This window comes from Protopterus annectens, chromosome 4.part0, assembly GCF_019279795.1.
Source record: "Protopterus annectens isolate FY-2018-M chromosome 4.part0, PAN1.0, whole genome shotgun sequence".
NCBI lineage: Eukaryota > Metazoa > Chordata > Ceratodontiformes > Protopteridae > Protopterus > Protopterus annectens.
Window position 1 is genome coordinate 1,156,507,146 of NC_056733.1, and position 16,430 is coordinate 1,156,523,575.

The 16,430-nt window shown below is 41.2% G+C and overlaps 1 protein-coding gene across 1 annotated transcript in view; it reads right to left on the reverse strand.

Moving 5' to 3' along the window:
* Positions 1 to 13,524, reverse strand: part of STC2 (stanniocalcin 2) — a 430,822-nt gene extending 417,298 nt beyond the window's left edge. The window contains exon 1 of the mRNA XM_044069121.1: positions 13,158 to 13,524. Coding sequence (XP_043925056.1) covers positions 13,158 to 13,326 — 169 coding nt within the window. The 5' untranslated portion in view covers positions 13,327 to 13,524. The remainder of the gene's footprint in view (positions 1 to 13,157) is intronic.
* Positions 13,525 to 16,430: the final 2,906 nt, after the last annotated feature.

Genomic DNA, 16,430 nt, shown 5'->3' on the forward strand with positions numbered 1-16,430 from the left:
TTGTTGCAGATGCTGTGTTTTTGTTCTGGGTCATGGGAGTTAATGGAAAAGAAGATGAGATATGAAGTTGTTAAATCTTGCCGTTTACTCTCACTGATGAGTTCGGCGCTGATCCTCGGCTCCGACACGGCCGATAGCAAAGCTCAAGGTTTGCCAGTAGCTCGAGACCAAGCCCCTTATCCCACAATGCACTGCTGGAATTACCTCAGATCTAGTTTGCCGCGGCAAGAGAGATCTCGGTGATCCAGCTAGCTCGGACCATTTGTGGGAAAAATAACAAGTTTATAAAAAAACCTTTACTTTTTGTTACCAAAATAGTTGTGTGTTAATATCAGGTTGTTTATTAATATAATCTATAGTTTATGCAGTTTTAAACAGTTTAAATAGTTAGTGCCGTGTTGGCTTCTTGGTTTGCGTGGGCCTTTAGCCCTATTTACTCTTATTAGTCTCTCTAATAGTCAGGGTTCTTCTCTGTGGGCCTCTTAGCCCTATATTTGTAATCTGTAATTATACCATTATAGTTAGTGCCTGGTTTGGGCTTAGTAGTTTTGTGGATCTTTACAAGTGAGTAAGGACTTTTCTGTCTTACTCTTTTCAGTTTACTGTTTGTTATTAACTGTGTCAGATGAAAAGGAGAAATCCCATCCTAAATCGGGATTCAAAAAATGCCCAGATTGTGGGCAGAAAATGTCCGTCACTGATGGGCACATTCAATGTGTTTACTGTCTGGGGGCTAAACACCTCCAAGACACTTGCAGCATTTGCCATTCTTTTTCTTCAAGAGTTCTCTTGGAGAGAAGGAGGAAGCTAATAGACAGGGGATTTCTACAGCAATCTTTTTCTGAGGTTTTGAGTAGCCATGAGGGTACTAGCACGTCCTCCAAATCCTCAAAATCCAGATCTTCAGACAAAGTGACAAAAAAGGCAAAAAGTTCAGAAGGAGGGTCATCGGTTCCACAGACCTCGGAACCGAGTGTACCTTTGATTCGGAGCCAGCTCTCGGTTTTGGAGCAGGTCTCTGAAGTTCCTTCTTCCCCTCTGCTCCAGTCAGCACCTTTGGTGCATTCAGCTAAATCCTCAGTCAACCTTTCAGATTCGGACATGGATCGGCTAGTGCAGAAGCTTTTACAGGCACCAGGACTTGCCAAATTGTTGTCGGCCCCGACCAGCTTGTCGGTGCCGATGACCATGGAACCGGATTTGTCTACTCCTCCTCTGAGCCATACTGGACCCTCGGAGCTGAAGGAAACTGAACTGATGGTTGTCGAACCCTTGGAGCCGATACCCGCACCGGTGTTATCGGCTCCATCTACTCGGATGTCCTCGGCGCCAACCGAGGACTCTAGGAGCTGATGCTCTCCGGTCGGGTCCGGGGAGGACAGTCGAACAGATTTGTCGGTGCTGACTCTTCCTCTCGGGGCTTCGGCTCGGATGAGCTCAGCTCCTACCTCGGGCTCGGAGCCCAGGGTTTCGGTGCGGGAGGATCGGACGGTACTCTCGGGTCCGACCACTCCTTCTCGTCGGAGCCATGGTGCCTTCGATGCTATGAGGAGAGTTTTGTCTCCAAAGACAACGTCAGCATCGGTTCAGCTTTCCCTCTCCCCTCAAGCTCCTGTGTCTGCTTCTTCATCTACCGGTCCCTCTAAGCTTAGAGACCCCGAGCCTCAAGTACCCCCACAGGGCATCCTCTACTCTTCTGAGACCTCCCTAGATCCCCCCACTGAGGAGGTGCCCAGGAAGAGACTGTGCAAGAGGAGGCACTTAAGACTCCCCACAGGAGTCTTTGACATCTGACACGGACTTAGTTGAGTCAGAAGGGTCCTCTCGATCCCCCTCTGAGGATATCTCCTTTGCTGAGATACTAGAGAACCTTAGTCGGAGGGGCGATTGGCAGTCCAAGACCCCTACTGAGGATGAGTCCGTGCTCTTGAAGGCTTTTGGGTCTCAACCTTCCACTTCTTGGGTGTCTCCGCCTTACGACGAGCTCATGGAACTGATTTCTCGTAAGGCATGGGAGTCACTGGAGGCCATGGAACCTGTTCCTCGTAAGCCCAATAAATTCATGTCTGCCCCAGTGGACAAGCCATTTTTGACAAAGGGAGTGCCTGTTGATGCCATGGTGGTAGCTGCAACCACCAAAAAGGAAGTATCTGAGACATCCACCTCTATCCATCCCCCTAACAGAGATTCTAGGGTCATGGGTAGATATGGGAAGCGCATGTTTAGTTCAGCGACTTTTTCTCTGCGATCACTGAACTACTTAACCCACTTTACGAGATTACAGTGAGATCTCCTGAAAGAACTAGGAAATACTCTCCAGGGTACGGTAGCTGCAGGGGTGGCCGACAAAGTCAACGCCCAGCTCACTACCCTAAACTCAGTGGTAAATTCGTCCATGCGTCTCATATCCTATGCAGCTGATGGTTCGAGTAGAGCCGCTAGTTCGGGCATTGTTCTTCGAAGACAAGCCTGGATGCATCTCTTTTCCTTTGCGGAACCCTTTAAGTCTTCCTTTATTAATACCCCATTCGATGGCTCATCACTGTTTGGGCCCAAAGTGAAGGAAACTTTAACCAGGTGTGAGCAGGAAGGCAAGACCTTATCTGCCGTTGGAGTCCGTTTTTTGACCCCTACTTGGCCCTACCCCAAGGGCCCTAGGGGAGGGAAAATGTGGTTCTGAAAAGCACAGGGAGCCTTTCAGGACACACGTGGAGAAACCCCTTCTAGAGGCAGAGGAGGGGGTTATAATGGAAGACGCCGCCGCAGAGGGGATCCGCAGCAACAGGGTGACATGGATCAGTTCTCCGGTCAACCCTACCAGCGCCCCTGTTCGGCTCTGGAGGCAGTCGGGGGTCACTGGTCTTTGTACCCAGAAGCCTGGCTAAACATAACATCAGATACTTGGGTACAAAGCATCATTTCCAGAGGATATTTCATACCATTCTCTTCCCCTCCCATTCCTGTAAAGAGAATCACAGATGTTCCACCCAATCTCAGGGAACAAGGAATCATAGAGGTCCACAGATTGCTAGGAAAAAGAGTCATCCAACCAGTCCCAGCAGACCAAGTTGGATTCGGAACTTACTCAAGGTTCTTTTTGGTACCAAAGAAAACAGGGGACTGGAGACCTATCTTGGACCTCAGCAGACTCATCCAGTTCGTAAAGAAAGAGAAGTTCCGAATGGTCACACTTCAGTCCATTCTTCCCTTCCTAGGGAAAGGCGATTGGATGTGCTCCATAGATCTCAAGGACACGTACTATCACATAAAGATGAACAGACGCTCCAGAGATCATCTGCGCTTCTGGCTGGGAGCCAATCATTACCAGTTTCGAGCCCTGCCCTTTGGTCTCACTACAGCCCCCAGAGTGTTCACCAAATGCATGGCAGTGGTCACGGCTCACCTGAGACGTCTAGGAATCCAGGTGTTTCCATACCTAGATGACTGGCTCCTCACCGCTGTCACCAGGCATCAATTGACTCAGGCAACACAATACACTCTGCCATCAATTAGGCATTACAATCAACTTCGAAAAGTCTGCCTTATCGCCATCGCAGCATACCGTTTTTATAGGAGCAGAGTTAGATACCTCAACTACCACTCTAAGTCTCCCTGTCGAAAGAGTCTCTCTTCTCCGCCAAAATGTCAGCTCACTGGTGTCAAAGATCAAAGCTACAGCAGCAGAGGTATTGAAGGTGCTAGGTTTGATGGCGGCAGCAATCCTGGCTATACCACTCGCAAGGATGCATATGCGAATTCTTCAATGGCTCCTCTTCGCTCAGTGGTCTTACCAGAAACTACCAATGCACCACATGATTCTCATCACGGCTTCTTGCAGGAGAGACCTTTGGTGGTGGTTGACGTCTCTTCATGTCACAATCGGAAGACCCTTTGTTCCTCCACTCAGTAGCCACTGTGACCACGGACGCTTCCCTGATAGGGTTGGGGGGGGCATTTTCAGGGAAAGACTCCCCAAGGCACATGGACAGATCAAGAATCACATCTGCACATCAATGTTCTAGAGCTGAGAGCGGTGCTTCTGGCGTTGCAGTACTTTCAGGACTCTCTCCCTCTAGGAACTATTGCAATTCAGACGGACAACATGTCAGTAGTCTGGTACTTGAACAACCAAGGCGGAACCAAGTCTTACCCCCTTTGTCGAGAAGCCCTCAGAGTCTGGCAATGGGCTGTGTCGTCCCAGCATTTTCTGTTAGCAACCCACATCCCAGGGAAATCCAGCGTGATAGCGGACAAGCTGAGCAGGGCAATATTGTTCCCTCACGAGTGGTCTCTCAAACAACAGGTTGCAGAGTTGATTTTCCACAAATGGGGCCAGCCTTGCTGCGACCTTTTTGCCAGCCACATAAATTCAAAATGCAGAAGCTACTTTGCCCTAATACCACCTCCTGGTCATCCCCCGAGAGATGCACTTTTACACGATTGGCCCCCGGGTCTCCTTAATGCATTTCCACCCTTCCCATTGATACCCAGATTTTTACAGAAAGCAAAATCGCTGGGAAGGACTGTTATACTCATAGCCTCCTACTGGCCTCGACAGATTTGGTATCCGTTTCTCCACCATCATCTGTTGGAAGATCCATGGATCCTGGACCCAGTTCCGGACCTTCTGACGAATCCGTCAGGGGACCTTCATCCTTCACTGCAGTCCCTGAAACTGACTGCTTGGCTAATCCACTTCCCCTAATTGCCAGGCTTCATTCAATTTCAGAAGATACAAGACAAATTCTCTTGTCTTCTCACAAGCCATCTACCAGGAAATTATATGGCAGTAAATGGAAAAGGTTCTCAATTTGGGCCAACACGCAGAACATTGACCCTTTCCGAGCTCCGCTATCTTCTATTTTAGAATTTTTGACAAAAATTTTTAAGGAAGGGGCAGCAGCTGCAACAGTTCGAGTTCAGTTAGCTGCCATCTCATATTTTCACCTTGGGTTTGGTAGCTCAAATGTTATGGGCCATAAATTATCTAAAACTTTTCTTAAAGGCGTTCTTCATATGAGACCTCCAATCAAAATTCCCTATTCTCCCTGGAATTTAAACCTTATGCTGTCTCAAATTATTCTTCCTCCTTCTGAACCAGCATCTTTTTGTGATCTCAGATTTATATCCTGGAAAACAATATTTCTTGTGGCCATTACTTCTGCCCGCAGAGTGTCAGAACTTCAAGCATTATCTATCAGACCACCCTACATGATTTTCCATCCTGATAGAGTATCTCTCAGAACAAACCCCTCATTTTTACCTAAAGTCTGTTCTGAGTCAAATATCAATCAGGTCATTGAGCTGCTAGTCTTTTTTCCCAACCACTCTAACAAATTGGAATACATGCTGCACAAACTTGATGTTCACAGACAGCTCAGATTTTATCTTGACAGAACTAAGGATATTAGAAAATCAGACCAACTTTTTGTACCCTTCTCAGAAGCAAGAAAAGGCAATTCAGTGGCTAAAACAACCTTATCTAAATGGTTATCCGATTGTATATCCTTTGTTTATGAACATGCGAGCATGCCATTAACACACAAACCTAAGGCTCATTCTAACAGAGCCGTCTCTACGTCTTCTGCTTTTCAAGCTAAATTGCCCCTTGACAATATTTGCGCTGCAGCCACGTGGTCTAAGCCTCATACCTTTATCACGCATTACAAAGTAGATAAGGCTTCAAGGGACAGGTCTTCCTTTGGTTCCACGGTACTGAAGAACATACTTCCATGAGCCACCCAAGATTGAAGGTGCTAGGGACGCTACCCATCAGTGAGAATAAACAGCGAGATTTAACAACTTCACATAAAAAGTTATGTACTTACCATAACGTTCCATGTGAGTTGTTTATCTCGCCTTTATTCTCACGTCCCCCCCTCCTTCCTCCTCCTGGTTGACTGTTGACTTAGAGGCTAATACCATCCTGGTTATTCAATATTTCTTCTTCCCCTTCGGGAAGTGTTCTTGGTAGAAATATATAAAAGGGTATGTATATGTATGTATATATATATATATATATATATATATATATATATATATATATATATATGTGTGTGTGTGTGTGTGTGTGTGTGTGTGTATATATATATATATATATATATATATATATGTGTGTGTGTGTGTGTGTGTGTGTATATATATATATATATATATATATATATATATATATATATATAGATATATATATATAGATATATATATATATATATGCATATACTGTTACTCACAGCAAACAAGATCTGAGGTAATTCCAGCAGTGCATTGTTGGATAAGGGGCTTGGTCTCGAGCTACTGGCAAACCTTGAGCTTTGCTATCGGCCGTGTCGGAGCCGAGGATCGGCTCCGAACCCATCAGTGAGAATAAAGGCGAGATAAACAACTCACATGGAACATTATGGTAAGTACATAACTTATTTTTTATGTCAGTTGTACACCTTTTCCTTATTTTTTTCAGTTTGTGTAACTTCAGGGTTGTTATACAGATGGGGAAAATGACTGGTTTAGAGTGCATGACAATGTTTTTGTAGTCTGCATTTGAGAATGAGACTAAAGGTACTGCTAGATGATTTAGTTATGATTACTCATATTTTGGCTAACTAAGCTACAATAAATCTTAGCGAATCTACTCATTTTTCACCAAAATTCGTTTGTAAAATCATTTGTGCTAGTAAAGTCAGTATTTAATAATTTCAGTGTTTCTGTTACAATTTATTCGGATTATAAATTTTGATTGTATTTTACTTAAAAACAAGCCAGCTTCTGCCTAGAGCTCCCACACCGTGTATATGCATGTGCACATGCAGCAGGACTAGCCTCCCTATAAAAAAAATATTGTTTTAGAGTGTGTGACATTGTTTTTGTAGCAATCATTTGATAATGTGATTAAAGGCAGTGTTAAATATTTTAATTGTGATTATCCAGGTCTCAACTAAGATGCAGTTAATCATAGTTAATCAGTTTATTTTCACCAAACTCCATTTCTGTAGACCTTTGCTCTATTAATTTCAGTATTTAATGATTCTAGTAGTTCTATTTATCCGGATTACAAATTTTGCATAAATTTCATTTAAACATAAGTCAGTCAGCTTTCACCTACATATCTCATTTATCTTAGTTATTTTGCATAGATTCTGTAAACTCAGCACCGTAAAAAATCCACTGCCAATCATTAGCGGACCGGAGTTCCGCTGTGGCGACACCTAACTGGGAAAAGCAGAAAGGCATTAGTTTATTTTGCATAGATTCTGTAGTTTGTTAACAGTAAATATTAGTTCACTTACAACGGAAATATCTTTCACATCCTGTTATTCATTGCCTGATTAACTATAATTCTTTCTTAATGTAGATTTTTATACACATAAATTATAGCAAACATAAAAAACTGTGGATGAAGCAATCTGAGATCCTGTGTTGCTTTTGGGTATTTCCTCAATGGGTGTTAAAGGGCATATGACATCTCACCAAATACGTTTACATAGCAGTGTATATCAATTTACATCTACAACATTGATGAAGTTACCCTTAATTCCACAAAATAAGAAGTTATTTTGGATTTCTAGTATTTCTTTGTTTCTTGTTTTCTGTCCTCTCCTTTTTATTTACATTATGGCTACACCTTGAGAATGATGCAATAAGAAATATTAGCCACACCCTCAAAACGATGCAGTGGGAAGTGCTACACTAAGGATTTTGCATACAGAAAGAAAGTACTGTGAGTAAGAAAAATAAAGTTATTTTTTTTTTAGCCATGAAATCATGTACTTGAGGTCTAGTTCCAGTAATATAACATTTTATTGTCAAGGTGAAATGAAGGCATGTTGCATGCAATATCTTCTTGGTAATGTATTCTTAACAAGGAGTTGAGTCCCCTGTACCTGCAGTTTGCAAAGAAATATGATAGCCTGTGTAGAACTATGCATCACATGTTGTGTTGTGTGGCTACAACAAGAATATGTTCTTTCCATTTCCATAGTCATATTCTACCACTTGTGGTTCTTTGAAAAATGAAGGGGGTCATATTTTAAAATAAAGTAGAAGACAAAAATCTGCTTTGTGTGCCAATAAGAGTGCAGTGTGCAAAGGTGTAATTCCAAATTCCATGAGATTCTTGTTTCAAATTGCTATAACATTATTTCTAAAACACTTTAAAGGTTCCAAGGCAATTTCTGTTGAATAGGCAGGGGATTTTTTGTTCTCTTCAAACTCTCCATGCACTACAAGTGTGAGTCATACAGCTATACATTACATGACACATTAAGACAATACTAGTATTGACTGAGTAAAATATCATCTTTGAATATCCAGTCTGCTGAAAAAAAGAAATTGCTGCATTTTCCAAGCTAAACCTAATTTACCCTGAGATGCATTATTGTCTTACTTTGAGAGGTGGGACATTGGAGTCTGTCTCCATTTACATGGCTATACACAGAAAGCTTTGCCTTTCACCAGTGCTGTTTTACTTTTCTTTTTAATAGCCAATTATTCTGCTAAGGCTTGCAGTATGTCAACATTTAATCATGCAGCTCTTCATAACCTTATAAAACGCTTCCGGACCATGACTGAAAACAGATTAATTACATTGTGCACTTGCATAGTAATTAAATAAATTAATGAAAATTAAAAAGGGCCCACTGTACAAATGAAAAAAGCACCTTGAATGAACAATGAGAAGTATATCAAATGGAACTGAAGTGTTTAATAGTACTCTGCATACTAGGAAGTAATGATGTCAATAAATCCGGGTGTGAAACAAAATTACTGTGGTATTTACGGCAGATGGCTACATCTGAAAGAAATTGTTTGATAATAAATAACTGGCAGTGATGTACTTCATAATAGTGGTAACAAATTATGTCAAGTAAGTTCACTGACATATTGTCCATCTACAAATAATTTGGGAAAAAACAAATAAGGGCTGGAATGATAAATAAGTTGATTAAGACCACTGCTCATTTCTAATTATCTCCTAACAGCAGTGTCATAAAAGGGCAAGTCATGGTAAACTAAACTAATTACATTTATAAAGGGTACTGTACACTTACACATAGGCATAAAGTAAACAAAATACATCAGGGCTTTTGCAAAGCCTTGAGCATTGTTTATTGTTACACATGCATACATTATGCAATATGCTGATGTGCTTGTAGAAACAGAAGTGCTGCAGCTGTTGCTTCAATTGAATAACATGTACATCTTTTTTAAAGAGCACCATTACTGTACAGGCAAGCAGTACAAAGAGAGAGATTGGCCACTGAAGGCTGTAGCCAACAGGTTCAAAGCATAAAAGGAGAAAATTGTGCTGGAATTCTGAAGCCACTTGTGTGAACCAGTCTGTCAGTACCAATGAAAACAGGCTAAAGATAAAGGGAACTGCAAGCTGGATACTCTCCATTTCTAGTGTTTTACTTCATGCAGTAATATTTATAGTAGATGAGGAACATTGTGTGAAGCTCTGCTTGCTGATCCAGAGGAAAATGAACTTTGTATCATAATACATCACTGGCTAAAACATGGTATGTGGTGGATAACAGCTGACAAGAAAGCTGAAACACTGTAAAGTCCATTAGAAAGAGGTATCTTGTATCATAAGCCTATGCCTCATAACACGTTATATATAAGTTCTCAGTTGCAGCACAGAAAAAATATAGACTTGCCAAAAAAATGTCAGAATGGGCCACCAACACTAATAGTGTTAAAGAAATTATGGACGTTTGATACAAGTGATTTTGCCAATATTACTTTTTTTAAAAAAAACAGAAAAGTATGTTGGGTATAACAGTATCACAATGTATATTTTGCAGATAAAAAAGAGAAATTCTTGTATTTTTCCCCCGTAAACCTGAGACAACATTCTCTGATGTATATAGATATTCTCCAAGTGGAAAAGAAGTTATGAAACACTGTGTGAGTGTTAGTGTGTGTGTGTAAAGAATTGTTATTAAAACATGGCCTATATATTAAAAAAATGTCCTATATCTTGGAGAGAAACCTCTACAAATTAATTTGACACTAATACGCTGATTCTTTAAGAAGTCCGGAAATATCTGACTAATAAGCTGTTAGGCTCTTAAGTTATTGTTTTGCTGTGTGCAGAGTTTTCCATACTTGTCAAATATCCCAAATTTTGACTGAGGATTTTTCACCGTCCCTCCTAAAACTGGAAATTTTTGGAGAAAAGGTAGTAGATTCCAGTCAGTGCATGCAAATAATCATGGCCTTTGCCTACTTCTTTTTCATCAATTTAATCCGTATTTAGGAAGTGTTTCTCATTTGAGGCCCTTTTTCCTAATTATGGATGAAACTATTATGAGGAAGCATTTGGTGGACTGGGCATGGATGTACTCACAAACACTACTGCCTGCCATGAGTCCATTAAATACCTATAATACACTCAGAAAATAAAATATACTTTGATTATTAATTGATTGTTTAACTATGACCGTAATTCTGAATGTAAAATGTTGACAGCTATGGTTTTAACTGCTACTGGATTTAAAGTAATAGATACTGAGTTAATGTGAGGGCAGCATTACTATTTATTCTGATAGATTATCTGTACCACTCCTTCAGTACTGTTACTGCTCTTTCAGCAATAAAGCATGACTTCCTGAAGACAAGTTAAAATAGATCAGGAGCTATTGTGTCTTGCTAACAAAATGGAAAGATGGCCTGCTTCATAATGACACTCTCCCTAGTAAACCAATAGTGAAGGGCACTAAGATTTTACAGTATTTGGATAAGCTTGAAGAGGATGGGGGCATAACACTTCATTTAAAATTCACTTTTTAAATACTGAAACTGTTCACTTAGAACATTGATAAAATTAAAGGATTTGTAAAGACATACTTTCTGAAAAATAAGTCTGCAGCTCTAATGCCTGGCACTCTTTATTGACCTTAATTAAGTAAGTATCGCCTATTAGCGTTTTGCCACAAAATCTTGATTTTTTTTCACAACTAGGGCCAAGTTTTGACCCCAAATGAGGAACGTTACGTCCCTGAAAATGACGGAAGATTGAAAGCGATGGAAGGGACACGACCTTACAAGTGCACGTGGTACATCTGTAGCATGGAAACAAACTGACGTCCGGATTAGAAGAACACTGTGCGGCTTCTGAGGAAGTAATTGGTGGATTGGGCATAGAGGTACTCACAAGCAGTACTGCCTGCCACGAGTCCATTAAATACACACTCTCAGAAAATAAAATTATACTTAACACGAGCTACGTATGTCAGTCCCCGTAGAGGGAACCGGTTAGCAAAAGTATTCGTTTAGTATGTGCTTTCTACTTACTAACAAATATGCTTTTTCAAACTGCAACATCGTAGCCATACCGCTCAACTGTCACTGCTTTTGCCTCGTATTTCTACCTTATCCCTTGTAAAATTACTGATTTTATGGTAGCTCATTGAGAATTACAGTCAATAATGCCACTTGCCAGGCATTTGAGTTGCATAACTGTTATTATTCAGAAAATGCATGGTGAAGATAAATATGTTTTGTGTTATTTGGAGCGAGTTAGAGTAATATTTAAGTGTCCCCGACCGGTTGTTGGGCGCTTGTTGCTCCCCACCCCCTAACAAAACTATTGACTTTGTCCTGATTCCTGGCCGGAGAATTTGAGAGCTACGATCGTACTCTCCCTCCCCCCATGCCCCATCAAATAAATAGACCCACACGTACACATAATACTTCACATGTGTTCACTGGTGCTCACGTTAACACTTGGCTGAAGCTTTTGGTACCTCTTTGGCTTAATCACACATGTCTCACACAGACGCGTAGCAAATTATGGCTTGCTACTGCAAATACGGATGGTCCCTTCCTGAACAAACACTAAATAAACTAGCGATGCTTTAGTATTCCAGGGCGACCTAAGTTATTAAACAAAAATTATTCGCCAAATGCCGCACTAGCCAAATCAGGGGAACTGCAATTTGACATGTAGAGAAGCTGTGGCAGGTACTTTGAACATTTATTCACACAGTTCAAGAACGCGGAATACTGGCTAGGTTATTGGTCCTGCTCTAATGCTTTGTTACTACTGTTGTTACATTTAGATAAACAATGGTAACGTGAACTGAATATGCAACCCCCCCCCCCCGCAGAGTAACTGGTCATCACAGCTACAGTCTGCGCAATATTCTGGACTACCGCCAAATCACGGTCCCTTTGCTCTTCTGCACCGGACAACTGCTAGACAAGCGTCAGTGTGGAATAGTAATCTGGGGGTTCACAGGTCCAGCACCCATTCTGCACACCGCAAAATTGAAGTGGGAGAACGAAGAACCTACCCAAGCAACTACAAATGACCTCTTATATTTTATAACGGAGGTAATAGTCATGAGACCCTGGAAAGTTTGAGCTTCGGCAGTCCAAGTGAAAGAGCGGGGAAAGAATGTAGTTATGTGGCACAGTGTCTGAAAATGGCACCATGCTTATCACCACAAAATTAGAAGGGATTTGATATGTCCCCAATATTTTTCAGATGACCTATTACATGTGCCAATTTATTCACCCCGTGTCTTGCAATTATTTTGCTATTTTCTGAACAGGAGCTAACTTATCAGCTAAGCCACCCTATTTCACTCACAGACACACCAACACACACACAACAAACTGTGAACATTAAGAATATAGCAGTGACCTTCAAAAACACAGCAGAGGGTCAGAAAGAGGAACTCTCTTATTTTTTTCAGAATCCAATAAATCAGATACGGTAGCCCATATTGCTAATGACAAGGACTCTTTGTATAGGCTTACTTTTAGTTACTCAATAATTTGTGTACTTTTAAATGTGCCTAACTTTATCAAGAAAATCCGTAAATCTCAGAGGAACAAGGCTATATGACTACAAGATTCAAAGCGCTATGCCTAACTTGAAGCAGTTGAGGGACGTGCAAGCACAGTTAAACACACACTACTCTGCAAAGCGAAATGGTTAAGGATAGTGCAACGAATGAATTTTGATCTACAATGCAGATTTCATCCCATCTGAGCGTGTTGGATGCTGCCCACTGTAAAACCAAACTGGTTTTCTGTCTCACCTATATACGCACAAGTAACCGGTTAATTTTCAATTGTGCATTTAATACTTCGTGTGCAAAAAGGCATAGATGAGAACTACTTGTTCCGAAGTACTGATGCAACCCTACCTGCTTTCTGTAGGACGTGGCGTCCATTCTGCTGGGAGGGGAGGCTGTCTGTATCGTGTGGGTTTTCTGGTAGATCTGTGGCCTCCCCTCTTAAAACTGGAATTGCAGGAATCATCATCATCAGCAGCATTTGAACAGTCAGCATCTTCAGCGGCAATTCTGAAGCCATAATGATTAGATGGGACACTAGTGTCTGGACACTGGTGGCTGTGGGTAGCACAGGTTGGTGGCCGCTGTGGCACTTCTATGCCAGCAAGCAGTTACGAGTGTTTATTTGTTTAATGCTGCCTCTTCCCTTAGAAGTCCTTACCAGTCCGTCCAAAATCAGAATGATTCTGTCTCTGCAAGGGAAGGCGCCTCAAATACTCAAAAAGCTCTCCTAGTGTGTCACTTGAATGAAGGAGTAAAGCAGGTGTTGTCAAGGGGCCCGGCCAATCAGCGACACCCAAATTCACTCCCCTATCAGACAAATCCCATACGTTAGAAGGCGGGGCCTGTGTAGTAATACTCCAGTTGTAAACCCTGTACACCCCCACACTTATTTAAAAGTGGGTTTTGGCATTGGCAAGGGGTGGATGTTTCGTTTTACTGTCATTTGTGCAAAGCTCAAATATGACACAGTGTAGGCGTGACTGACCACTTTGGTCCATTAAGTTAAAAAGCACGTACTGCAATAGTTTTGACTGAAACATCCTCATTTACTGCCTTGACCTTAACTGGCCTTGTTACCAACTTCTAACTCCAGTGCTTACAACGTAAAACTGTTAAATTTGCATCATCTAAAACATCCAAAAAGAAGCGACCCCGCAATAATTTCAACTGATGAGTATACAAAGAAGCACTCCCTAAAATGTCAAGTCTTTTACGAGGAGTGTGATCCAAATGTTCCATTTTGTCCCAGAGAGCGTTTCCTGTACCCGAACCCTGTCTATACACTTAACACTCACACACTAGCTGACGTTGCGTTTAAATAGATTTTATAATTGTCTACATTTATATTAATAGTTAAAAATAAGAGACGGTCAGAAGCCTTGTATTGAAATGAATCTTATATTAATAGCAGGTCTGTTCGTTTACTAACTTATAAAACTAAGAGATGGCCAGAAGACTTGTATTGAAATGAAGACCTAGACTATGTCTGGCTATATTCGTGTCCACTACTGAAATATATAGCTGCTACAACTTACCATTATATCTTGGCAGCACAGAATATGACTGGATCAGCGCAGTGCTGGAACTGGAACTTCACTGTGTGCTTTACTCATGGACGAAACTCTCGATTGCATACCTCTTAGCTGTCCAGAATGTCCAGATTTTTGCTTCATATCTTAAGCCTGCTCTTCATAAAATGTGTGGCTTTCTGGCAACTCACAAAGGACTGAAGTCACTAATGACAAGCATTTTAGTTTCAGGCTTCATAGCCTTCAGAACATTCACGCTAATATAAAATATGTTATTCTAGCAACTTTTTAAGTTTATAAGAACAACATTTAAACTCTCTCCCTGATTTTCAATCTTACACCCTCCTCATTATTTGTGTCTTTGTCCAGAATTCTTGGACTCAGAGGATGAGCAGTATGGTTATCACTTACCTAGTTTACGATGTTAGGGACCGCTTGTGCTCATCGTGCTTTGAAAATTATGTGAGGCAGTAACATGCCAAGTTACCTAGTCAGTCTGTCTGCCTATCTACCCTACGTAGAACTCACCCATCAAGCAAATAAATCAACCCACCTCAGCCCTTTTTCTATTCCCAGCGCATTTACATGCGTTTTTCTTTTTATTTAACCCGCGAAACTGTGTGCCATTCATGCATTTCATGAAGGCTATGCAGTGCCCTTTCGCAAACATGCACTGGCATGTTCATTTGCTCCTCTCTGATAGTTATGAATGTTATGAATGCAGCACATTACAAGCGACTAAGACTTAAAACATACTGTGCATAACCTTGCAAACAAATCTATAGCGACATCTTGTAAGTTAATGGTGTGTTAGAAACTGAATGCAGGTCAAAAACTCTGCATGAACCTATAAGGTTGTTTCTCGCCTTATCCGGTTGTTAAATTAATCAGCTGCCCCTTTTTCGTACCGGATGTAAAGACCGGTGGGGACTACTGCCACAAGCAGGCAGAACAAAGTCTTGTTGCAGTAATTCTTAAGCTAAGTTACATCACCCATGCTTTGCAGGAACAGCTGCTCCATTCAACTTAAATCGAGGGGAAGAGGCATGCATGCCTGAGATGGCTGAGGAGTAGCATGCCCATCATGTGACATGGCACAGCAGTCCCACATGAAGGGGTGGGGTGGGGGCGCTCTTCTTAAATTGCTAGCAGTCAACTTCATCATGTATTCGTTGTTCATTCATGAATTAACTCCACTGCTCGTGAACCATAATTTCAGCATCTTGAAAATGTAACTTCTGAAATAAAAAGAAATATGCCAACATCCGGCCCTTCTGGGCAGTTCCGGTGCTGGTCCAAAAGACCACGTTGCCACCAGGATTTCACATTTTAAGACAATTCTAAAGTCCCCAAAATAAAAAAGTGAGAAGTTATTATTTTTATTGCTGGTGTTGCAAATTTCTTCCCATACATATTTAAATGGTGTTTTCATAAAGAGAAGTGTGTTTGCTAGTGATGACTATGTACGGAACTCACAGAATCCTAAGCAAGTGAAATGTACCTTTAGATTGCACATATTTCTTCAAAAAATACTGTTTATGAGCGGATGGTCATTCACATACATTTCAGTTTCTTAGTACAAGAAAGCTGGACAAAGCCTAAAATAATGGGAGGACAAAGACCCGAAACTAGGAAGATTTTAAATATTGTTCTTATCAACTTAGGATGTTGTTGGATGGACTAGCATATTTCGGTACTTCTTTATTATAGCATCAGTCGATACTCTCTAGCTAAGTGCCTTTATTATACTTTTATATTCTGTCAAAACTTAATCTATTTGTTAGATAGTAGATATTTCTCCCTATTGTACCATTTGAGTGTGTGTGTGTATATAATCTTTCTCTACCCTTTTTACCTAACGGTATTTTATGTTACCATCGTTGGTAAGTTGTTCCCCTTTTTCTTCTTTTACCTCTTAGGTAATCTCTTTGATACCATCGCTGGTATCTTCCTCTTTTTTCTACCCATTATAGGTACTTTTTCCTACCATTGTTGGCAAGTTTCTTGTTTTCATTCTGACTGTTAAGAGTGAGTGTGTGTGATTACTTCAAAATGGCGGAGAAGCAGAAGGGCACCTTAGGCTTCAGTGTCA